This window comes from Pinus tabuliformis, chromosome 7 (assembly GCF_031772625.1).
Source record: "Pinus tabuliformis cultivar Carrire ecotype Pingquan chromosome 7, CPIR1, whole genome shotgun sequence".
Lineage (NCBI taxonomy): Eukaryota > Viridiplantae > Streptophyta > Pinopsida > Pinales > Pinaceae > Pinus > Pinus tabuliformis.
Genome location: NC_142293.1, coordinates 801,391,683 through 801,416,160, shown reverse-complemented (window position 1 = coordinate 801,416,160; position 24,478 = coordinate 801,391,683). Strand labels below are relative to the sequence as shown.

Here is a 24,478-nt window from a genome sequence, read left to right as displayed (position 1 = left end):
ATGCAAAAATCAAAGGTTAAAGAACTATCGAAATGCTGTATGGGATACTATGAATACTTTGATGCCCTTGACCTTGAGGCAATCCCAAGAGTTCGGCGGATGAGCTTGCTGTAGCTGCTTCAACTTTGCAGTTATCTGATGGGCTAATTAAGGATAAGATAAAAATGGAAGTTATATTTAGACCTTTTGTTCCAGATAACTCAAAGCATTGGCAATTTTTCGATGACGAGAAACAAGTGGTTCGTTTTCTCGATAATTTGGATGAGTTTGAAAATTTTCGGATAGATTCTAAGGAGGATGGATCTGATGATCATGACGATATCATAAATCCTACTCCTAGGAATGTGGTTTCTTTAGAGCAACACTTTGATCAGCATGATGCCACAAAGTTGAGAGAGCAAAATAAAATGGATCCAGGTGAATACATCGAGGTAAACATTGGTACTTCTAGGGATCCAAAGATTGTTAAAATTGGTAAGGGTACTAATGTTGAAGAAAGAGAAAAGTTAACCAATTTACTTTGTGAATATCGGGATGTTTTAGCATTTTCTTATAATGAGTTGAAAGGTTATAGGAAAGATGTCATGGAACACACTATCCCTTTGAAAGATGAAAATGCTAAACCCTTTCGTCAAAAGCTTAGGCAGATTAATCCTAAGTTAGCCCCTTTGGTTCAAAAGGAGCTTTCAAAGATGCTTGCAGCAGGAATTATTGCTCAAACGAGGCATTCAACATGGTGTTCCAACTTGGTGATTGTTAGGAAAAAGAACGGTACGATAAGGCTTTGTGTCAATTTTCGAAACCTTAATCTAGCATGTAAGAAAGATAATTACCCTTTGCCAAACATGGAGACCATGTTGCAAAGAGTAACTGGTTCTAGAATGATGTCATTTCTAGATGGTTTTTCTGGGTATAATCAAGTATCGGTTAAAAAGGAGGATCGTCACAAAATTACATTCACCACACCATGGGGTACTTTCGAATATATTAGAATGCCGTTTGGATTAACCAATGCTGGGGCTACGTTTCAAAGGGCTATGGATTATGCTTTCAAGGGTTTGATTGGGAAGTTTATTGAAATTTACCAAGATGATCTTACTATTTTTCCTAAGGATGGTATTAGTCATATAAGTCATCTTCAACAAGTTTTTGATAGATGTAGAGAGTACGGGATTTCTTTAAATCCGGCTAAGTTTGTTTTTGGAGTAACTGAAGGGAAATTACTTGGTCACATCATTTCTAAAGATGGAATCAAGATTGATCCTGAAAGACTTGAGGCAATCCAAAAGATTCCTCTTCCCCATAATCTTAAGTCCCTTCAATATTTTCTTGGAACAACAAATTTTCTTAGAAGACTTATTCCAAATTACACAGAAGTAGCTACAAGCCTATTCAAAGTCTTCTTAAGAAAAATGTAAAATTTGTTTGGCAAGAAGACAGCAAAAGGGCTTTTCAAGAAATCAAAGGCGCTATTGCAAGAGCCCTGTTTTAGTTAGTCCTGATTACTCTAAGGATTTCATGATTTTCTCTTTCACTTCTGAAGATACCATTGTTGGTATATTATTACAGAAAAACAAGGATGGTCACGAGTAGCCTATTGCTTTCATGAGTAGAGCGCTTCAAAATTTTGAATTAAAGTACAATACCATGGAAAAGCAAGCCTATGCCTTAGTCAAATCTCTTAAGCATTTCAAGACTTATGTGGGTTATTCCAAAATCATTACTTTTGTCCCACATTCTGTTGTTAAGGATATATTAACTCAAATTGATTGCTTAGGGACTCATGTTGGGTGGGTTACTAAAATACATGAATATGATTTAGAGATCAGACCCACCAAGTTAGTCAAAGGCCAAGGCTTGGCTCAAATGATGACCGACGGTAATGAAAAAGCTCTTGGTTTGTTTTGTCTTAATGATTCATCTTCGCTTGAGTTGCAAAGATTAGGAGAGCATGAGTGGTACAAGGACATTGTCTATTACTTGATAAATCTTACATGTCCTAACCATTTAGTTGCTCATAAGAGAAGGGCTCTTAGATTAAAAACACTAAGTATTGCCTCATGAAGGATGGCCTTGGATGGAGAAATCCTGAGGGCATTATACTTAGGTGCTTTGATGAAATTGAGTCCAAGAAGTTAGCTTCTGAGTTTCATTCAGGATTTTGTGGTGGTCATTATGCTGCTAGAACTATTGCCCACAAAATTCTGAGAGCTGGTTATTATTGGCCTTCCATTTTCTCTGATGTGCATAAGCTTGTCAGAAGCTGTCAAGCCTGCCAACTGTTCACTAGGAAACAGAAGCTTGTTGCCCTGCCCTTACAACCTGTCGTTGTGGAGGCACCTTTTCAGCATTGGAGTTTGGACTTCATTGAGAAGTTTCATGAAAATTCTAGCAATGGCTATTCATCGATTTTGACTGCTACCGACTATTTCACTAAATGGGTTGAAGCCATCCCTGCTAAGAATGCCACTGAAAAGGTCATTATGAATTTCATTGAATAATATCATTACTGGAGTTGGTGTCTTAGCTAAGATCACTACTGATAATGCCAAGGCTTTTAGTTCTTAAGAATTTTCGTCTTTTTGTTTCAAGTATGGCATTGTCTTATCTCATTCATCAAATTACTATCCTCAAGGTAATGGTCTTGCTGAATCAAGTAATAAAAATCTCATAACCGTTATCAAGAAGATAGTAGGAGATAATAAAAGATATTGCGATAGAAAAATCAAGTATGCTTTATGGGCAGATAGGATCACTAAAAAGAAAGCTACTGGTAAAAGTCCCTTTGAATTGGTTTATGGCTTGGATGTAACCTTACCTGTGCACCTGAAATTGCCAGCTTATCAGCTCCTTCAACATTTTTCCACTAATAAAGATGTTGTTCAAAATAGAATTGATCAAATTGTGGAGTTGGATGAAACTCGTAGGGCAGCGTTTGATAATATATGTAAAAGTCAATCTAACATTAAGAAAAGCTTTGATAAATCATCTCGATCTAGATCTTTGCAGGTTGGAGATATGGTGCTCCTTTCAGATCGCAAGAATGAAAAACTGAGAAAACATAAGAAATTTGACAGTTTGTGGCTGGGACCATACATTATCTGAGACATTGTTGGGCCAAACTCATTCCACTTGAGCAGATTGGATGGCGAACCACTTGACTTACCTGCAAATGGCCAAATGCTCAAGCTATTTATTCTTCAAAGATGACATTTGATGCCATGGGGCATCCTCTGTGTTGACCACTACCGGTCAACTGCCCATGCAGTACACCTCCTTTCTGTTGGCAGAGGGGTAGCTCCTGAGCGACGTGTCCGTGCCAGCCTACAGTCATCAACAGCTTGATCATTTTTGTTGTAAACCCAGTCTGCATGTATGAATTGTAAATAATCTAAGCAGATCAGAGTCATGTATGTAAAGTTGCCTAGGTGGACCTAACTTTCTAATGATGATCTACGTCCCGGGAGGTTTTTCGTCTCACCGATCTACGATCGGCAGAGTTTTCCTTCAAACCTGACCCCAAAGCCGGGATGGATTTTGTCATTAGAACTTTAGGAGAATCTTAGTGTGTTAATCTGCTAGATTATAGTTGTGTCGCAGAACTGGGTGTTCTATGAGGGTCTGTATTAAGTGGGTTCATCCCTTTGAGATGTAAATTGTAAAAATCATGATGAAATGTGTCTTGAGGGTTGAAAAATGTTGTAAATCCCCTCATGAGTCCTAAGTCCTAGGTCCTAGGTGATGTTTCCAACGGCTTAGTTCGAATGATCCATTTAAGAAAATAAATGAAATACTAAAATAATAAAATAAATAAATAAAAAATAAAAAAAATGAAATAAATAAAAAATAACAAAAAGTTCATAAAATAAAGCAAAAACCCTAAACAATAAAATAATAATATTTTTGTGAATGCATGCAAAATATCTCTTTTTTAATAAAATCGACGGATGAGATTAAGAGATGTCTTAACCCTCATCGACGGTCGAGATCGCTTCAACATGGATCACTCAAAACTAGCCGTTGGGATCATTTCCTTTATATAGGGTCTTAGGGGGTCATTTTACAGTTTTATCTGATCTATGAGTCTATACTGAAAAAGCTCTCTTGTAATCTGATTTTCTGGTTAATAAAAAGACTTTGGGGTTCAAAACTGGCTGGTGTTACTCTCTGGAATTGCTGTGAGATGTGTGTTTTTCTGCATATTTCAGTTTTCAGCAGTTAATAATAGCTTGTTTTCAGAGTATTGTGAGTACAGGTATCTTGCTCACGTGCTAGGGTTTGAATGTTGTAGGGTTTTCTCGAATAATGGCAGGTATCTCCATTATTTCGTGAAATCTAGCAGCATTTCTTGCCCTCTTTACTGATGTTTGCTGGAGGTGTGCAGGAAATCTTTAGGTGAAGGGTATTTGTGGGCGTTTGGGGAAGTTCTGGGCTGAACCAGCCGACTCCCACAGGCTTTTCTTTGCAGAGCCTAGCTGATTTTGGCCCTGGGTTAATCATTAAGAATTTATTTCCTGTTTTACATGAGAGATTTTCCTTCTGTTCACAGCAAAGTTCAAATTTCTGATATATTGAAAGCATTACTACAATTATTGCCAAATCTGGCTGTCCTAGAGCTGTGAAAATTTTGATTTTAGCCAAATTTTTTTTTTTTTGAAGGGTTTACTGCAAATTTTTGTATATCTCCCAGATTTCGTTTTCTTCTTGCAGGTTACAGTTAAAGTCGGGAAAAAGTTTCCTTATACGCGGTGTTGGTTGTCTGCCCATCTACTGGTTTGGCTGTCGAGGGAGCATTTCAAATACACTTCTCTGCTCAGTTACCATTTACATAAAGCCAGGACAAAGAGCTGTTTACCCACGCGTCTCAACAACTGCTATTGTCATCGATCACTGCATATCTGGTAATGTTCGCCGCGTGAAACGTTTAAAGCCTGTGGATGACTGTCATGCTCACACCGCCGTCAAGAGCTGGAAAACGCATTGGCTATCAGTTTACATTCTGACGTGTGAGCTTCAGAAAACACTAAAAAACGCAGGAGATCTTCAGGTGAGGTAATTTCTTCAATTCATTGCATGCCATCGTCTCCAGGCAGCCTTGCAATCGACCTCGAAAATCTTTCAAAGTGGCCCAGGTAAAATCGTTTCCATTTTCACGCAGGCAGAACATGAAAATCGAATTTTGTTTGGGTATATGTGTCGGGTCTTTTTGACTGCGTGTTTTTTCCTGCGTCTGAATTTTTTGATGAAACCGTCTGCGGATTTCCTTTAGGGCTTTCACGTGGGTATTTTTTTTTGTAGTTCTGATCGCTAGCGTAATCTGGACAGCCGGCTGCGTGTTTTCCCTTAAGGTGGAACTTCACTTGCGCTGTCAAAGTCGTAACCTCATTGCCCAGCGTACTCCTGTCTCCACGCGCTCATGCTGCTGTGAACCTGCGTTTGGCGTTTTCCAAAAGCCTGCATCCACATCTCCCGCAGAGATTTTGGTTTCGCGTGGGCATAGTTTCCTTTCTCCTTCCATCTGTGTCTGCATCAAAAAACTCGTTCACGCCGGCAGCAGGTGACTCGGCTTCCCTTTCGGCGGCTGAGGTAGTGTTGCCTTCCCTTCAGATATGCGGTAATGTTAACCCTTTATCAGCTCTCAAAAGATTTTCGGCCTTTGTTTAACGTAGGTTAGTATAGTTTTTTGGTTCACGTTCTTTGATTAAATGGGAAAGCGTATCTGATTTGAGCATTTTGGATAGACTAACGTAGATTTTAGTTTATGTTTAGTTTAAGTTTTGTTGTATTTAGATTTTAATATTTATTTCTTTTTATATCTTATGTTTTAGATTTTAGGTTTTCTTAAATAGATTTTCAATTTCTTTTTTTATTTAGTTTAGCTTTTGTGTAGTTACAAATTTTAGACAAGTTTTAAATTTTTTTAGTTTAATTTGTAATTTAAATCTTTTGTTTTAGTTTAGGACCCCTTTTTAGGATTTCAAATTGACATAAAAAATATAAAATATATATAATAATTTTTAGATTTTAGATTTTTTTTTTTTTAAATTTTGTTTAGATCATTTTATTTTTGTAAAAAAAAAAAAAAAAAAAAAAAAAAAGAATAAAAAAAAAAAATTTACTTTTCAGGCATAGTTTTATTTTCTCTTATATAGTTTAGTATTAGATTAATTTTTTTTTGAAAAGTCTCTTGCTCCCCAGATCCAGTTACTAAAGATCAGATTCAAAAGTTGTTGATGCATGAATGTTAGCTGCATATCCTACCTAGTCAATAACTGTGTGGTTGTTCATTTCCCTTAATTGTTGGATATCATTATTTGAGGAGCTTTGTGGTTTTACTGAATATCTAAAGCATTGTTCAGATTTCTGATGACAAATGATTGCTGCTTATGATTCATGTTTTTATATCATCCAGAAGGTAATCATTTAGGCACCAATCTCATAAGGCACTGGTCTATCAAAATTTATAAAATTATCTTAGTGCATCTCGTCTCCCAGCCCAACTGTTTGACAGTTGGCATTCACCATCTCGCAGGGTCTACCCCCCTTAGCCGTGGGAGACAGGCTTAAACGGAGAGATCGGGGATCAGAGTGACAACCCCCGGTCTGAGCGTTGTCGTGTCAATCCGCGCGACAACACTCTATATTATATTTCTAACCCTACACCTTGTCTTTTCAGCATTTCATTTCTGTTTTAGGATTATATTTACTTTTCATGTTACGAGATAGTTAATAAATGAAGATCTTATATCTTTCCTGTGCTTAATGTTATATGATGATTTTTGGATGGACGCTACTTATGTTTTGTTGTGTGTTGCGTGGATGCAGATTTTGGATTCTCACATTCCTACAGTGCAGCAACGTGTCCCCAAGTAGAGCCAGATGTTGACCACTACGTGTCAACTACCCATAGCAGTACACCCCTTTTTTTGGCAAAAGGGATAGCGCTTGATCAACGTGTCCGTGCTGTTTGACTATCATCATCAGCCTGATGATGTTATATTTTCAACCCTTTCTACATGTGTAAATTGTAAATAATTTCAACAGATCTGTGTCATGTATGTAATTGCTTAGGTAAACCTAATTTTTTGATGACGATCTACATTCCGAAAGACTTTTTGTCTCACCGATCCATGATCGGTAGAGTTTTCCTTCAGCATTACCCCAAAGCCGGAATGGATTTTGTCACCAGAATGTTAGGGGAGTCTTAGTGTGCTAGATTGAGTCTATGTAAAAGTGATTTGGGAATAATCCTAACTATTTGGTTAGGTTATTTTATTACAAATTGCTTGATCTGCTAGATTATATTTGTGTCGCAGAAATGGGTAATCTGTGAGGGTCTTGGTCAAATGGGTTTTCCCCCTTGAGATGCAAAAATGTAAAAATCATGATGTAAAATGTCTTGAGGGTTAGAAAAATAATTTATCCCCTCGTAAGTCCTAGGTCTTAGGTAAATTTAAATTTTCCAAAGGCTCAATTCGAAGGTCCTTTAAAAAATTAAATTTTAAAAGGTCCAGGGGCTAAGGTTAATTGATTATTTTGCTAAATTTTATGCTCTTGGTCCTTAGGGTTAAGGTAAAGTCAAAATTTTGAGGAAATTAATTCAAAAATTTGATTTTTAAATTAATTAAAATACATTTAATTGATAATTTCGAATTTCCTCAATAATTTAAAATTTCGACGGATGAGATTAAAAGAAGTTTTGATCCTCATCAACGGTCGAGATCACTTTGACAAGGATCACTCGAACTAGTTGTTGGAAGATTTGTCTTTAAGTAGGAGGTCAGTTTTCAGTTGAGATCATTCGATCTTAGAGTCGTATGCTAAGTGAAAGCTCTCTTGTAATCATTTTTCATGTGCAAATAAAGAAAGACTTTGGGGTTAATTTCTGTTGGTGTTACTCTTCGTGGAAACGTTGTAAGATGTTTTATTTTCATGCATAGATTTACTTTCGGCCATTGATGATAGCTTTATGAAGAGTGATTTAAGCACAAGTATCTTGTTTGGTCACTGGGGTTTGAATGGTAGTTTAAATTCTGAATATAATGGCAGATATCTCCATTAGATCTAAATTTTATTGTTGTTCTCTCTCTTTCTATGTTAATGGTTGAATTAAGTTGTGCAAGAAATTCTTGATTTTGGGATCATCGAGCATTCGGTGAAGTTTTCAGTTGGACCAGCCAACTCCTGAATAGCATTTTCTGAAGAGCTCAGCTGGTTTTAATCCCGGGCTTATCATTAGAACATCCATTGTGGATGCATGAAGGGTTTTCTAAAGCACCTCCCCTTAAATTTAAAATTTTAAAAAATATATGTGTAGCATAATAGCAGATCTGGGTGCTTAGGGCCTTTAACTTGTGAATATTGTAATTATTTAGCTAGTTTTTTTGGGTTTTTGCAGATCTGAAGAGGAGATTTTGTTTGAAGCCAGATCTAGGCCTTGGACGGTAAGATTTGGCCTCAGAATCAACTCTTGCAGAGGTATTTATTTCAGATCTGGAAAATTTTTGGGGTTTTCATCAGTCAAATCTGAAGCAAGGAGATTTAAAATTTTTATTAAAATTTCTTCAAGAGTTTCTGGGGCATGGATCCGCTTTCTTCTTTTGTTTGCTGCTGTGTTGAGGTTTCTAGAAAATTTTGAGTTTCCTTGTGGCATCTGCTATACCCCTTGCCCTCCTCACTGTGCGCCATCATCAGTTACTGTTCTTCAACGTGCTGCTCCAGCTTCATCCACACAGCCTTTTCCAATCTGTAAGAGATCCGTCAAACCGATCTCTCTCACTCTTCTCATGTTTCCATCTCTTTTACGCCACCCATCTGCGTGCTAACAGCTCCCAATCCTTCCATCTCTGATCCGCAGCACCATACTGTACCCTCTACTCTGCGTTTTCTTCCATCTACGCTACCACTGAATCACCCTCATCTCCCATCCGTAGCAATGTCCTCACCTTGCACACTTTCTGCTACCCTTTTCGTTGTCCGCGTGGGTTTATCCCTTATCGTCCCCTCTCCATTCACTGTTGCATGATCCTCTTGCTGCCTTCTCTGTCCATACCCACAACTAAACCCTCCATCTGCGTGATTTCGTTGCTGCCCTTTCACGTTGCCAGTCCTTTCCCAAACTACTATCCACGCAGCCTTCACACTATTTATAAGCTTGCGTACAGCTCATCCTCACCAGCGCGTTGCCTACCCTCATCTCCCTTGAATCCCTGCTCCTCATTGTTACGCTATCCTCCATAACTGTTGCTAACCCTCTGCTTCACGCAACTATCCTTCTCCCTACGTAGCTGCTTCCTCATCTCAATGGCTCCCTTCCGCTGTCATCGCCCCTTCTTCACACCTGCAAAACACAAGCATAGTTTCGATTCCCCCCCCCTTTTTTTTAATGTATGCCAGTTAGTTTAGGGTTTAGATAGTTCATTTAAAAATTTCGATTTTCATTTTTTTAGTTATATATATATCTTTAGACTCGTGTCTTCTTTTTTTTTTTTTAATTTTAATATTTCGATTTTGGTTTCTTTTTAGTTTATTTGATTTTCTTTTCATTTAGTTTGTATATAGTTAGGCTAGCTCATGTCATTTAATGAAAAAGTCTAAAAATTAAAAAAATGAAAAAATCTAAAAAAAACTTTTAGAAATTCTAAAACTTAGAAAAATCTATAAAATTTCTAAAATAAAAATCCAAAACATTAAAAAATTAAAAAACCTTAAAAAATCCTAATTTTTTTTTGACTTTTTAAAAAATCTAAAAAAAATTAAAAATTTTCTAAATTCTAAAATTAAAAAACCTAAAAAATATTTAAAATCCTAAACATTTAAAAAAAATCGTAAATTATTTTTTTGGTGACTAAGGATTTTAAAATAAAATAAAAGGGTTTGTGCTTTAGCGGTTGAGAAAATTTAAATGTAACCTATGGCCCATTAAATTTTTATTTTAGGCCCTTTTCATTTTTCCATTGCATTAAAAGATTTAAAAATTTTCAGTTACCATTAAACATTATTGCCTAGGGAATAATTTAAATTTAAATTTAAAGTTCCTTAGTGTTGTGCATTTCTCAATGGTCAAGGCGCGATAAATCATATTGGCTGTTCTAGATCTTGTCATTATCAGTAATCATTTTAAATCTGAAATCTTTTGCATGTGACAGTGTTGGGCGTTTTCGTGGATTATTTATGATTGTCACTTTTTGTCACATATTGAAAATCGTTCTGGATAGCTTGTTTTATTGATGGTCAATTCAAATATCGAAGGTACTGGTCTAAAATTATTTCTATCTTGTGGTCGTGTCTTGTTTACTTTGGCGTTTAATCTATCAATCTGATCTAATCATTTAAATTCATCAAGTTATCTATCATTAAAATCTTCTAGAGTCTGTTTTCACAGGTTATCCTCATCTATTCGTCTAGGGACTACCCCCCTTGACTTGTCTAGGAGAGAGTCTAAACGGGCTGAGTAAGGATTTAAGAGTGACAGCGCTTACTCTGAGCGTTGTCGCGCTGCCTAAACACTCTGTGTGACAACAAGGCTTACTAAACCTAAGCCGAACTTAACTGATATGGTGCCAACCCAACAATTAACTTCAAAAATTCATATCTCACTAAGGACAACTTGGAATTCAATGATTCTCGACGCATTGGATTCTCCTTTCCGCCCTCTATCATCTCATTCCATCACATATCCAAAGTGCTCCATGGAAATTCCCCAAATCATGATGGGTGCAAAACCCCAACCTTGGGTTTCAAGCCCACAAGTGACTCTTGTGGCGCTTTTCTCTCCAAACCCCGAACCTTAGGGCTTGGAGTACCTCACAAGCTACTCAAAAATCAACATTCCCTCTTAGGGAGGGAGGTACTTCCAAGACTAGGAAGTAACTCATCATCATCATCACTACTCGCAACACTCACCCAACTCTTGCCACTCACCACTGCAACAATCCCTGAAGCATGAACTACGCCTCTCGGAAGTGTCATTGTCACTACTGGAAGCATCCCACTTCTTCTTCTTATCCTGTAATGTCTTCCACTCTCTCTATGATTCCTTCTTGGCAGCTATAGGAGCACCCTTGCTCTCCACTTACCACGCACTCTTCTTGGACTACAAAGTCTCCTTCTGAATTTGCAAGCTCCCTCTAGAACTCGAGTGCCTCTGAGTCTCTAGAATCTAGACCTTCTTCTTGAGAACCTGTACCTACCCCTCTAAAGGCTGCACCTACACCTGCTTCTCTGAATCCTGCACTTGCTCCTCCTGCTTCTTCTTTCCATGATCTACAAGCTTACCTGTCAACCTGTAGAGACCATGCTCTCTAACTCCAAGTACAATCCCATTGGAGTTAGATCCTCTAGGCTTGAGTCTTGCCTTCCCATCTTGGAACAAGACCTCAAACCCTTTCTTCTCTGATCATCGAGATAGAAATCACGCTATATCTGAGCCCTCGTACAAACAGTACGTCCTAGAACCGCATTACACATCCTATCTCCATCTTGAATGGCACAACTCCCAATCCTCTGAAATCCAACTGATTCTTGTTGCCCAACACCATGTGCAACTTTGAGTCCCATTTAGATGGAATCTCAAAAACTTCTTGTGACCCTGTCATATGCTTCGACGCACCACTATCCACGTACCATCCATCCTCATCGATAATACCTTGCGAAAAATGAGAGACCATAGCAAAATCCTCCTCCTCCAATATCCTGGTTAGATCATCTATCTCAGCAGAAGTGACAACACCGATGACCTGCTTCCCTTTCTTCTTCTCGTCATCTCCCTTCTTCTTCATCGAACATCTCAACAAAAAATGACCCATCTCACTACATTTGAAACACTTGACTTTACTCAAGTCCTTCTTCTTACCCTTCATTCGCACTTCAAGTGCCACATCCCCATCTACCCTTTTCGTCGGATGAAGATCTTGAATGAAGTAGTCGCACAACCTATTCCAGTTTGGCAACTTTTCTCTAGCAATGATTCCTTTGATGAAGGGCTTCCATTCCTCAGCGAATCCTTTCAAGGCAATCCTCCCCATATCACTATTTGAAATAGTCACACCGATGGCAGCAAGCTCATTTTTGACCTAAGACAATCTCGTCAGATACGAAGTCACTCCTTCATCCTTTATCATCTTGGTGGACTTCAATTTATCCTCCAATACTAGTACTAGTTCTCGTTCTTATTCTGGAGCAAATTATGAAGAGGCATCCACATCTCATGTGCAATGTTCTTCCTGGATAAATGAGGTATTAGAGAATCCTTCACACCATCAAGGATGATCTATCTCGCCCTCGTACCTAAATCTTCATATATTTCCAACTCCTTAGGGTCAGTTGGCTTCTTGACGACTTTCTTGGCAAATTCCCAGATCCTATTGACCTGCAAGACCAACTTGATCCATTCCTTCCATGGACTATAGTTGGCAAAACCCTCCAACCCATCCTCATACCGAATACTAGCCTGCAACTTCAACATTGTCACTTACAATGTGACCAACTCCCTCTTAAGTTGTACTTCGCTATGCACAACTCTGATTCACTGACTTCCAAAGTAGCTCAGTCTCGCTTTGATACCATGTTGAATTTCCACGATCTTGGGTCTAGGTTAGAATCTTAGAATCTTTGACACTACCAAACCAAGAATCTCAACATGAACTACTTTGCACAGTGGAAAATATAAAGCAGTAAATCACATATGCACAAGTATACACACTTTTTAACAAAATATTGTACAATAATGTACGACCAAATCTTTGTCATACTAAACCAATTTTGAATAATACAACACTCTATGGTATACAAGATACAATGACAATCTTCACTACAACTTCTACATCATATCTTGTCCTGTTGGTGCTTTGCCCCCTTACTGTGCACTAGTTGCCCCTTAGTCCTTCAAAGGACAACACATCGAGACTCCAGGAGGGCTGCCACCTAACATTGCTACAAGTCACTTCTGTGGCATGTACACGCGCTGATCCAATCTGCTCTTCTAGGCTGGCCAACCCCCAAGCTCCAATCTGCCAATCTAGCAGTCACTTTTGTCCATCAAAGTGATGCACTTTAGGCACCACCTTCACCCAACCTTCATCTCTTCTTTGTCACTTCAAGCTAGCTTGTTTAGGGCTACTTTGGGTAGCCAACACGCTGCCCTCCACCAGTCCAATGGCACCCAATCCAATCACTACAAGATCTGCACCTAGTTGGAGTTTCTTCATGCCCAAGACAACTCCAACACTTGGCTCCCATAGGCTGCTAGAGAAACCGATCCAAAACAAGTCAAATCTTTGACCCAACACAAGACACAATTGTTGCTCCAATTTTTCTATGTTGCTCTTCGTGGTCAGGGAATTGGTCTGTTGCAATAGCCCTTAAACACACATCAAGACAATCCTCTTTTACTGCGGCCTCATCAAGGTAAGGTCATCCAAGTGTGGGCTGTTGTTCTGGGCACTTTGCAGCCCCAAAACCTCCCATGCTGCCCTGTTTTGAAGTGGTTAGGCCTACAACCTACCACAGTCCTATGCTGTCACCTACAACCCACCCAAAACAAGCCTTACCTTACTTCTTTTGCTACCCCACAAACCTGCGTTTAATCCTGAAGTTCCTCGGCCTCTTTGCTAGAGAAAATAGCCCTACAAACAACTCATAGACAGCTCGATGCAGCCTTTTCTCCCTCGCTATAGTAGTGTTCCTTCTGCGGCCTCAACAAAATTTCCCTAGCTTCCTTGATCATGTTCTTCTTCACCTCCAACGAGCTCTTGTATTGCACTTTTTGGTTGGCCTAAATGACCTACACTCACCTCTTATTTATACACATAAAGAGGGCTTCTTCCAACGTCCTCCATGGATTGTCCAACTGTCAAGGAGGCTTACTAAACTTAAGCTGACCTTAACTCATATGGTGTCAACCCAACAATTAACTTCAAAAATTCATATCTCACTAAGGACAACTCATAATTCGATGATTCTCGAAGCATTGGATTCTCGTTTTCGCCCTCTATCATCTCATTCCATCACATGTCCAAAGTGCTCCATGGAAATTCCCCAAATCACGATGGGTGCAAAACCCCAATCTTGGGTTCCAAGCCCACAAGTGACTCTTGTGGCGCTTTTCCCTCCAAACCTCGAACCCTAGGGCTTGGAGTACCTCCCAAGCTACTCAAAAATCAACAAGCTCATGGGGTTGAAGGATCTCTAGACAATAGGGTCATAGATGTTGCTCCCCTAGCTGTCACCCATAGGGTGTGTGTGATCCTTGTTTGTTTTGACAAGTCGGGTATCTCCCCCTATCTTGGTCTATGTAGTGTATACCCCAGTGGGCATCATACCCACAAGTTGGGCTTGTTTGCATTGTCCTTCCCCGGCTGGCCAACGAGTTGAGGAGGCTTGAGGGTGTGTGATCCTTATCTTTGGTAAGTTGGGTATCTCTCCCAAGCTCTGATTATGATGCAGGTGTTCTACCACATGATCCTTGAGGGTCATTGTTGGGAAGACCAGTGGGGCAATAGGATGGGTTGAGATGTGCTCCCCTATATCACCTATTGCTCGATATGGGGTTGGAGATGTTTTACTCCCCCATGAGATTCTGGGTTGAGAATAAGTTGCCCAATTTGGTTTTAGTTTGAGATGTGCTCCCTGATGTTGTTTCGGATTGAGATAAGCTCTCTAATGTTGATGTAAGTCGTAGATTTGGCTTCCCGCTGATGTTTCCTGGGTAGTAGCATTAGGCTCTTTGCTGGCAGCGATTCCAGGTGGTAACAATGGCTTCCTGATGGATAGAGGGTGGTAGCTTAAGCTCCCCTCCGATATCAAATTCTTCTTTTAGATTCGAGAATGTTTAACATATGAGTAGAGACAATCAAGAGACAAGTAGGAAGAAGCAGAGATGAATAGTGACGACATTTGATGATGAGATACTTGAGATTGGATATGATTTGATGACAGGATACTTGCGATGATTACATGATGCAGTTTGAATTTCTCCCTAGTTGAGAGGGAGTGTTAATTTGGCAGCTCAGTGACAAATTCCAACCATGGGATGAGATTCCTCTTTTCAAGAGGACCAATTTTGACTATTGAAGTGCTTAGTTTGGATAAGGGAAAATGTATTTTTGAATTAAAGCTCACATGTGCATATTTGATCAGGTCGTCCCTAAAAAAAATTAGACACCCTTGGAAGGCTAGAAATACAAATGACCTCAACCTCATTTGGACATGATCATTAGACATTCTTCTATTCTCTTCTTTGATTTGGTTTGCATAGGTCTGAGGAAAGTTCGCGCAGATTGGCTGGCACAAGTTTGAAATTGTAGGGTCTGAAGCTCGCATCTCTATTTTTAGGGTTTTGGGTCTCAGCCACAGGCATGTCATGGAGAAATTTTGACTACAGCCCTAGGCATGTCATGGAGCAATTTCGTCCGAAGCATTTCAGCCGCATGCATGACACATCTTCCTTGAGACTAGAGCCTAAAGGTTGGAATTTCAGTTGATTGAAATTTTCCTCGTTGACCGCAAAGTTCGATAGTTGACTACAGGCAGTAACAATTGACAACAGGTTCCTGAATCAGGGTTTTTGGATTATTAGCATGGTTGGGTTCTGTTGACCACTACGTGTCAATGACCCATAGCAGTACAATGTGTCCGTTCCAGTATTACTTGGGAGCGGGAGCGAAAACGGGTGTGAGAGCGACATTTTCAAAAGCTCCCAGTTTGGGAGCGAATCCCGTAGCGATTTTTATATAATATATAATATATATATATATATATTATTTTTTATTTTTTATTTTTTGATACATACATGTCAACAAAAAAATGTAGAATGATGAATTAGATATAAAAAACATAAAAAAAACATAGATTGATCATTGAACCATCTAACATCAATCATTTAGAAGTTATAGTCTTCATCAACCACGTCCACAAGTTAGTAACATACAACATATTGAGTCTCGTGAATCATGATTCATCAATCTTAAAGTTTCAACTTCAGGCTTTCAAAATTGAAAATTCAATATATAACATTTATCATCATTGATCACCATAGTTGTACTTGTAAGCTAAGTTTAACCATTACAACAAATAATATCTAACATGAAATGAAATGCTATAAAATGAATTATGAAATGAAATGAAACAACTTTCACGAAGCATCATATTCATAATTCAAAATCATTACCAATGAGTTATAATTGCCAACTTCAAACTTCAAACTTAAATTGTCATATATTGTTTACAAAAAATATCATAATAAATATGAAAGAGTCAAGACTCAACAGTTATGAAAACTAATAGAAACTAGAAAAGACAAGTAAATTGTGAATCTATTATCTACTACTTCATGTGGCCCTTGCCACGAGAAGTGTCTGATCTATGAGCAGGTCGTGGTGGTCTTCTAGGAGTCTCCTCCCGCACAGACCGACGACCAGAACTAGAAGGCACATGCCCTCCATGTGAGGGTGTAGTTGGAGGCGGCGACAATAAAGGAACAAGACTTGGAACTCGAGCACTGCTACTAGATGGTGGAGGTGGCATGGTTATTGCTTCATCTTCCTCTCTCATAAGCTCCGCTTCGAGTTCTTCAAGATGTATAGTGCCATCCTCCAAATTATCATCCTCTAGGTGGTTGTTCCAAATTTTATATGTTGGATCCTCATAAGCCTGATCACAGTAATGACTCAACAACCTCAAGTTGTAGTGCACATAAACCATGATTTCAGCGCGGTTTTCATTGAGTCCGTTTCTTTTCACATTATGTATGAAGCTGTAGGTGCTCCAACACCTCTTCTGCAGAAGAAGTATTTACAACCTGTGAGAACTTTTTTTGCCAATTTAGGCAAAATTCCCTGGCTGCCATATGATTCCCACCATGTGAGAGCATCAAATCTATCTCTATCTTCCATTGCATGAAAGGTACCAAACAAACCAGTGCAACTGAAGTATTTGCCTAATTCAAGACACACACTAGCACATTCTTCCCTGTCTGGTATCAACTTTTCTAATGCTTGCAAATATCCTGTAGATACCTCTCATTTATATGGGGTTTGACCCTAACCCCACCCCCTGGTGCAGGTTGGTCCAACCAAGATGCAGAGTAGTATTTTGGCATAAGGATATACACCAAGCAATGTAGTGGAACATTAAGTTTATCCCACTGTATACACACACAATCGTGAATCAGTTTATATAAGTTGGGATCATTGTTATGAACAATATCTTTTATTTTCCCTAGCATGGTATCTATCTGCTCATACACCTCGCCAATCACTGGTTTATCTGTATTTGCAAACCGAATCATCTGATAAACGGGCTTGGTGAAATCCAATACTTGCCTTACATGTGCCCAAAACATACCATCAAGAGCGGCCTCCTCCACCTGTTCAAAACCTTGCATGTCAGCTGCATTTGTAGCCTTTTCCTTTAATACCTGCAAGTGTGGACTTGATACCATGCTAGCCAATGACTCTCTTACCTTGCGCCTGAAGGTGAGGTAATAGCTACCAAATCTAGTCCTTGCAATATTCAACAACTCCAATCTTGAGTGACTGTAGAAAAGGCCATGGGTATTGCTATGATTTGTAATATTTTATCATTTCTTTGCACCTCTTTTTTCCCCTAGGAAAAAGTCGTAATTTTATTCATAAATTGATAAAATTACATTTTGTAGATGCCAAGGCATATGAAAATGGCTGATCCTGTTAATAACAGGCAGCGGCAAAGACAATAACACTAGGTAGCAGAGAAACTATTCCTGTAAAGTCAGGAAACAACAGAGTAACAGTAAAAAGAAAATTGTGAATTCCAGCGAGCCTATACTTTTCTTCCCTTCTTCTTTTCCACCCGTCGCCATCCTCCTGAGTCAGCGGTGGGTGTAATGATAGCTAGCTGGTTTTCCATTGTGGTCACTTGTGGTTCTTTGTCTGATTCTGAGCCCTCTGAGCTGTGGGTTCTCTTTATGCCACTTACTTCCAATTGTAACTCCTGATGCAGATCTGTGATGATCGGCCCCGCATGAGTGGATGGTGGATTCGCTGCCTGTGCTTGTTTCTGTCCCATTTGAGAGGCTGGTTCCGTCAGGTTCTCTGTGGGTTCCTCATTTATGTCCTCTTCTTCTAATGGGTCTGTGTTCTGCCAGCCTTTGGGCTTTTTTGGTTGTTTCTTGGTTTTCCTGGGGTCCTTTCGGGCTAATGGGCAGTTATTTTGAAGGTGCCCTGTCTGCAAACAGGTCCTGCATCGGAATGCTGTGTTTTCATAGTCAAGTTGTTGTATCCATTGAGTATTATTAAAGTTCAGCGTGATGTGGTCAGGTAGCCCCTCGCTCAAGTCCACTTCTACGCATATTCTGGCAAATGTGAAGATTCCCCTGATAGCTCTTTCTTCATCCATTTTTAGGAATTTCCCTAGAGAATTCCCAATGGCGATTAACACTTTGTGATGCCAGAAGTGAAGTGGGAGTCCATGTAGCCTCACCCATACAGGCATTTTTGAGACTATCATTGTTGTAGCATCAAAGTCCGAGAACCAGGGGGTGGTGAAGAGGCCGGCACTGCCCCAGAACCAAGGGCCCTGATTGATAATGCTGTCCCTTTCCTGTTCTGTGTTAAATCTAACTATGAAAAACCCCTTAGGGCAGAGATAAATTTCACAGTTAGGTGACCATGTTGAGTAGATCCATTGATGGAGGGCATCTGATTTAGGCCAGAAGCCATTGAATCTACAAATAACTGCAGTATTGGATAGATCGGTATATATGTTATTTACCTCTGGCACAGTAACTTGTAGGGTTGGTGATTCTGGCTTTTGTTCAACGATGTATGGACCTGGCAGCTCTGATGGTGGTGCTGTTTTGTGTTCCATTTTTTTCCCTTTCACTGCATCCCGAAAAGAGCTGGTGTTTTTTGAGCTGGAACCGCTGCTACCACCACACAGTCGCAGATTAAGAATGATGGTTGAATCGTTGGCAATACCGTAGTGTTGGAGTGTTTGGCTGTCCTGTAAACTGTATCCAGAATAGATAAGGTTTTGATGTTGAGCTGGGGTTCCAAGTTGCCCCTGGATCCTCTGCTTTAATTCGTGTACGTGCGTCCCCTTACTGAGTCTCATGCAAAAATGTTTGCCTTCAATAGATTTTATAAAGATCTGGAGCAGATCTGTGTTGGTGAGGAATAGTCCCTGATTCACAGGTTTATAGACTAGATCTGCCTGATATATGGCATCAGGGCTCTCTGATCTCGGGACCGAGCCGCTCCTTCTTCTTCCGCCTGGAAATAGGGGGGCGATGTTCTGTGTGGCCCCTGCTTGCGCGGCCCACTCCGGCCACTCTGTTCCATACTTACCCTTTAACGTGGTCAGAGGGTGCGAATGGAGTTGCATTATCAGATGCGGATCTGTATATTGGTGGAACTCCGGCCTCAGCTCTCCATACTTGCCCTTATTCGCAATCAAGGAGTGAGGATCAAGGCGAGGTTGCGCTATCGAAAGCGGATCTGAACATAGGCATTCTATTTCATCCTGGTCGTGATCTGTTACAGGATGGGCAAGGGTTTTACCGTGAAAATAAACCTTATTCAGTAAATGAGAAAACAAAAAAGACCTGTGAGCCGAGCATTCTTCATCCAATGCTCGATTTGTTGCCGGGGTTTGTGATCTAGTCCTCTGCAATGCCCTATCCAGAGTGGCGCATACAGATCCAGCAGTCCGGCGTTCAATCTCGAGGGATCTGTTGATGTCTCTGCCTCCTCGCAGCGCACTGTGACGGCGGTCCCCATGTAAACCCTAGCCATCTTGCTTCAGCGTCGCTTCTTTGCCCCTCTTGTACAAATCACCAATCCATTTGTATTGTTCGTTTTTGTTCTTAACAACATCATGCATCAAAAGGTTCATTGTGTGAACCAAACATCCAAACCAAAATATGTTGGAGTATCTATCCTCAATAAATGCTCCCGCTGCCTTACAATTAGGATCATTATCAGTGATGACTTGGATGACATTGTATGGCCCAATACGCTCAATTGTTTCAAGTAATGGTTCTGCAATGTTGATGTCGGTCTTGAACTTGTCTGAGTAATCATATGCTGAAAGAAAGATGGCACCACTAACGGACACAACAAGAACATTTATCAATGGCTTGCCTTTTACATTTGTCCATCCATCAGATACAATGGACACCCCATGGTCAGTTCAAGAACTTGTCATTCTATTCAAGGAATGTGATATTTTTGCTTTTTCATGATCAAGTCCAACGGATCTTGCCTTGTCATACCCAGGGCTCTTGTATCCTTTAGGGGCATCATTTATGGCAGAAACCATTTCATGCCAATAAGGTGAGCGAAGAACATTGAATGGTATCCCACATGCATAGAGAAACCTGTAAAATTTTGAATCCACATCATTCCTACAACCTTCATCAAAGAAATCTGATATGCTTCTATGCCTTAAACCTGTTGACCCTGTGCCTCTGTATCTACTGCCTTGGGAGGATGCTGAAGGAGTTCTTTGTGCATGTGATTGTGAACTTGGTTCAAAGAAACCCTTTGATTTTTTAGATTTGTATTGGGCTCCCTCCTCTTCCCTTATGTATTTGGCTCTATCTGCTGCTAACACACCTGAACAAGTTTTGATTCCTGTTTGTTTATCTCCATCCCATGGCCTTTTCCCGCAGAGGTGCTTTTTGGCACAGGTGTATGAATCTGTGTAATTATTGTTGCAATGGGGACAATGAAATTTAGTGGTTCCACCCCCTTTCCCTGCTTCAGGCCTATTAACATATTTCCACAATGGAGTTTGGTCTTGTTTAGTTTTTTGAGCTGACTCATGTTCACTCACCTCCAGCGCCTCCTCACTGAGGTTTTCATCAAATCCACTATGACCCCCTTCTTCATTTTCAACCCTCCTTTTTCTACTCTCCAACACCATAATAACCAAAAAAGGAACCAAGAAGAAGAAAATGCCAAGAAATATAACCATGATGTTTGAATCTGCAAAAAAATGGAATGGGAATGGGAATGGGAGAAAAAAATTTATTTATTTAGTAATGATTCATGAACATTAAAAAAAATTACTAGAATAGAGCCTACCTCTTTGGCCTCCAATCTACCCTCCTTGCTTTCTCTTGCTCCTTGCTCCTTTCTCCTTGGCACTTGCTCTCTCCTTGCACCTTGCTCTCACTCTCACTTGCTCTCTCTTTCCCCTCACTCTCTCTTGCTCCTCACCCTCTCTTACTCTCACTCTCACTCTCTTCTAAAATAATGAAATTGATTGGAGGGAGGGTTTATTTATATTCCCTCCCTCCCTCCCTTTCCTCCCTTCGCTCCCTTTTTTCCCCAAACCGGTGACCTTTTTTATTTTCTCCGCACGTTTTTTTTTTTTTTTGCGTCGCTCATCAGCCAGGAACGTTTTTAATAGTACGGGAGCGGCCGCGAGTGATCGCTCCCCGACTGCTCGCAAAGCGACATGAATGATCGCTCCCTACTTCGCTCCGGCAATAGGCAGGGAGCGAAATTTTTTTCCTGGGAGCGCGTTCTCGAAATCACTCCCTTTTCGGGAGCGCACTCTCGACCCGCTCCCGAGTCATTCCCGCCTGGAGTGCGGATTGGGAGCAGGATTGGGGGGAAGGGCGCTCCCTCGCAACACTAGTCCGTGTCGTCCAGCTATCATCATCAACCTGACCAAGATGTTATAATGTAAACCCTTTCTGCATATGTATAATGTAAATAATCTCAACAAATCCGTGTCGTGTATGTAATTGCCTAGGTAAACCTACTTTTCTGGTGACGATCTACATTCTAGGAAGTCTTTTGTCTCACCGATCCATTCTCGGATGGTTGGCAGAGTTTTCCTTTAGTCTTACCCCAAAGCTGGAATGTATTTTGTCACTGGAATCTTAGGAGAGTCCTAGTGTTATAGATTGAGTCTATGTAAAAGTGATTTGGAAATAATCCTAACTATTTGGTTAGGTTATTTTACAACAAATTGCTTGGTCTGCTGGATTAGATTTGTGTCACAGAAATGGGTAGTCTGTGAGGGTCATTTACAAATGGGTTTTTTCCCTTCTGATGTAAAAATTATGAAAATCATGATGTAAAGTGTCTTGAGGGTTGGAAAAATAATTTATCCACTCATAGGTTAATTAATTAATTTTCTGGCAAAAAAATTAATTAAAATCCTAAGCCAAAAATTTAATTAATTTTAGGTCCTAGGTGAATTTAAATTCTCTAAAGGCAAAACTCGTTGGTCCTTGAAAAATAAATTTTAAGAAATCTAGGGACTAAGGTAAATTAATTATTTTGATAAATTTTAAACCTTTGATCCCTGGGGTTAAGTCAAAGTCAAAATTTTGGAAAAATTAATTCAAAAATTTAATTTTTGAATTAATTAAAATATATTTAATTGAAAAATTCGAATTTCCCCAAAAATTAAATATTTCGACGGATGAGATTAGAATAAATTTAATCCTCATCAACAATCGAGATTTCTTTGACGAGGATTACTCGAACTAGCCGTTAGAGGATTTATCTTTAAATAGGATGTCATTTGTCAATCCAAGCATCTGACCTTTGAGTTGTGTGCTAAGCGAAAAGCTCTCGTGTAATCTTTTTTGAATAATAAAGAAAGACTTTGGGGTTAATTTTCGTCCGTGCTACTCTTCAGGGAAATACTTTAAGATGTGTCATTTTCATGCATAATTTTTTTTTAGCCATTGATGATAGCTTCTGAAGAGTGATTTGAGTACAGGTATCTTGCTTAGTCATTGGGGTTTAAGTGATAATTTAAATTTTGAATGTAATAGCAGGTATCTCTATTTATCTGAATTTTATTATCATCTTCTCGCTTTATTTTAAATGGTTGAATTGAGTTTTGCAGGAAAGTCTTGATTTTTAGATCATCAGACGTTTAAGGAAGTTTTTAGTTGGAACAGTCAACTCCCGATCAGTGTATTCTAAAGAGCCCAACTTAATTTAATCCTGGGCTTATCATAAGATTTTTATTGGTGATGCATGAAGGGTTTTGAGCTAAGCACCTCTTTTAAAATTTAAAAATTTAATTTTTTATGTGCGGAATTGATAAATCTGGTTGTTGAGAGCCTTAGTTTATTAGATATGGGAGCGGAATTGCACTCACACTCCTCGGATCTGATAGATCTTCCATTCTTGTACATAGATATGTAAATTACTTTTGGTTCTTTGACTTGGTTTTTCCTGGGTTTTAGTTTTATCCTTGTATATATCGTTTGGGTGTTTTTTGTTGTCTTGCGGCTACAGATCTGAGGAAGAAATCTGTGTAAATTCTAGATCTAGGCCCTGGAGGGTAAGATATGGATCTCTAGGGTTCATCAACATAATTTTTTAGAGATATTATTCAAACATTTTGCAATCCAAGGGTTTTAAATTTTTTAAATCTGGAAACGATTTAACGAGGGTTTTCATTGATAAATCTGAAGCATAAAAATACATTGGTGTGAAATTCATTTTTTTGGGTTTATCTTAAGTTTTGGGCTACAGTTTCTTTGTTGCGTGGGGTTTTCTGTACAGAAAATTTCAAATTTGCTTTTACTATCTACATCTCGGGGTTTTCTAGAAAATTTCGAAAAAAAAAATATTGTCTGCGTTTGGGTTTTAATTTAATTTTTTTTTTTTTTTTTTTTTTAAATCTGGAAAATTTTGGGTTTATTTTTATCCTTGTCTGCCTGCATTTTTTTACCCCTTGCAGCTCTAGCTTGCCCTCCTATGTATTACCTCTTTCATCCAATGTTATCCACAACCCTACCCGCAAACCCTCTCCTTGCTCGAACTGTATACCTTCTTCCATCCCTCGCTGCCCCCATCTTGCATTATGGCTTCCTCCCCCGTCGTCCGTATTCCTTTTCTCCTCGCCCTTCTGTTGCGTTATTCCTCAAACAAAACCCCGCATCCCTCATCCACTGCACCATTCTCTATCCTGCGTGTTGCCTCCTACATCCCTCTCTGTTTCTCCTTTGCTCTCTTTCGCTCCCTTTGCAACTCCATCGCAACAAATCCATTGCCCTTGCATCCTTCTTCACTTTGCTGCCACCTGCAACATCTTATCTTTCTCTATCCGCTTACTGCATCCCCATCAATCTGCACATTGTTCCTCGGCTCCTCCTCTCCTCTCTTCCTGCGTGCTACCTCCTGCATCTGCCAATGTCCAAGTTCCAAGGCCTCATTCCTTCACTCTTTGTTGTCATTCCCTTCCCGCAACATCCTTTATTCCACCTCCCGTCCCTGCCCTCATCTTCGTCAACTTGCAAACCTGCATACGCACAACAACAAACAAAAAACTTTCGATTTTTTTTGTGTATGCATTTTATTCTTATGTATGCGTTAGTTTAGGTTTTACTGTTTAGTTAGTCCATTTTTTATTTCATTTGTATATTTCGGTTAGGGATAAACACATTGCTACATAAATATGAAAATAAAATCGGCATATAAGATGTATAAGGTATCGAGTGATACATTAGACTTCGACATTG

General features: G+C 39.5%; 1 protein-coding gene across 1 annotated transcript in view; it reads right to left on the bottom strand.

Annotated features, from left to right (window-relative positions):
* LOC149249990 (uncharacterized) overlaps window positions 1–24,478 on the bottom strand; it is a 607,156-nt gene that overhangs the window by 272,941 nt on the left and 309,737 nt on the right. The window contains exons 5-6 of the mRNA XM_089453532.1: window positions 18,751–19,738; window positions 17,956–18,204 (exon numbers count right to left, since the gene is read on the bottom strand). Of these exons, the coding sequence (XP_089309658.1) occupies window positions 17,956–18,204; window positions 18,751–19,738 (1,237 nt within the window). The remainder of the gene's footprint in view (window positions 1–17,955; window positions 18,205–18,750; window positions 19,739–24,478) is intronic.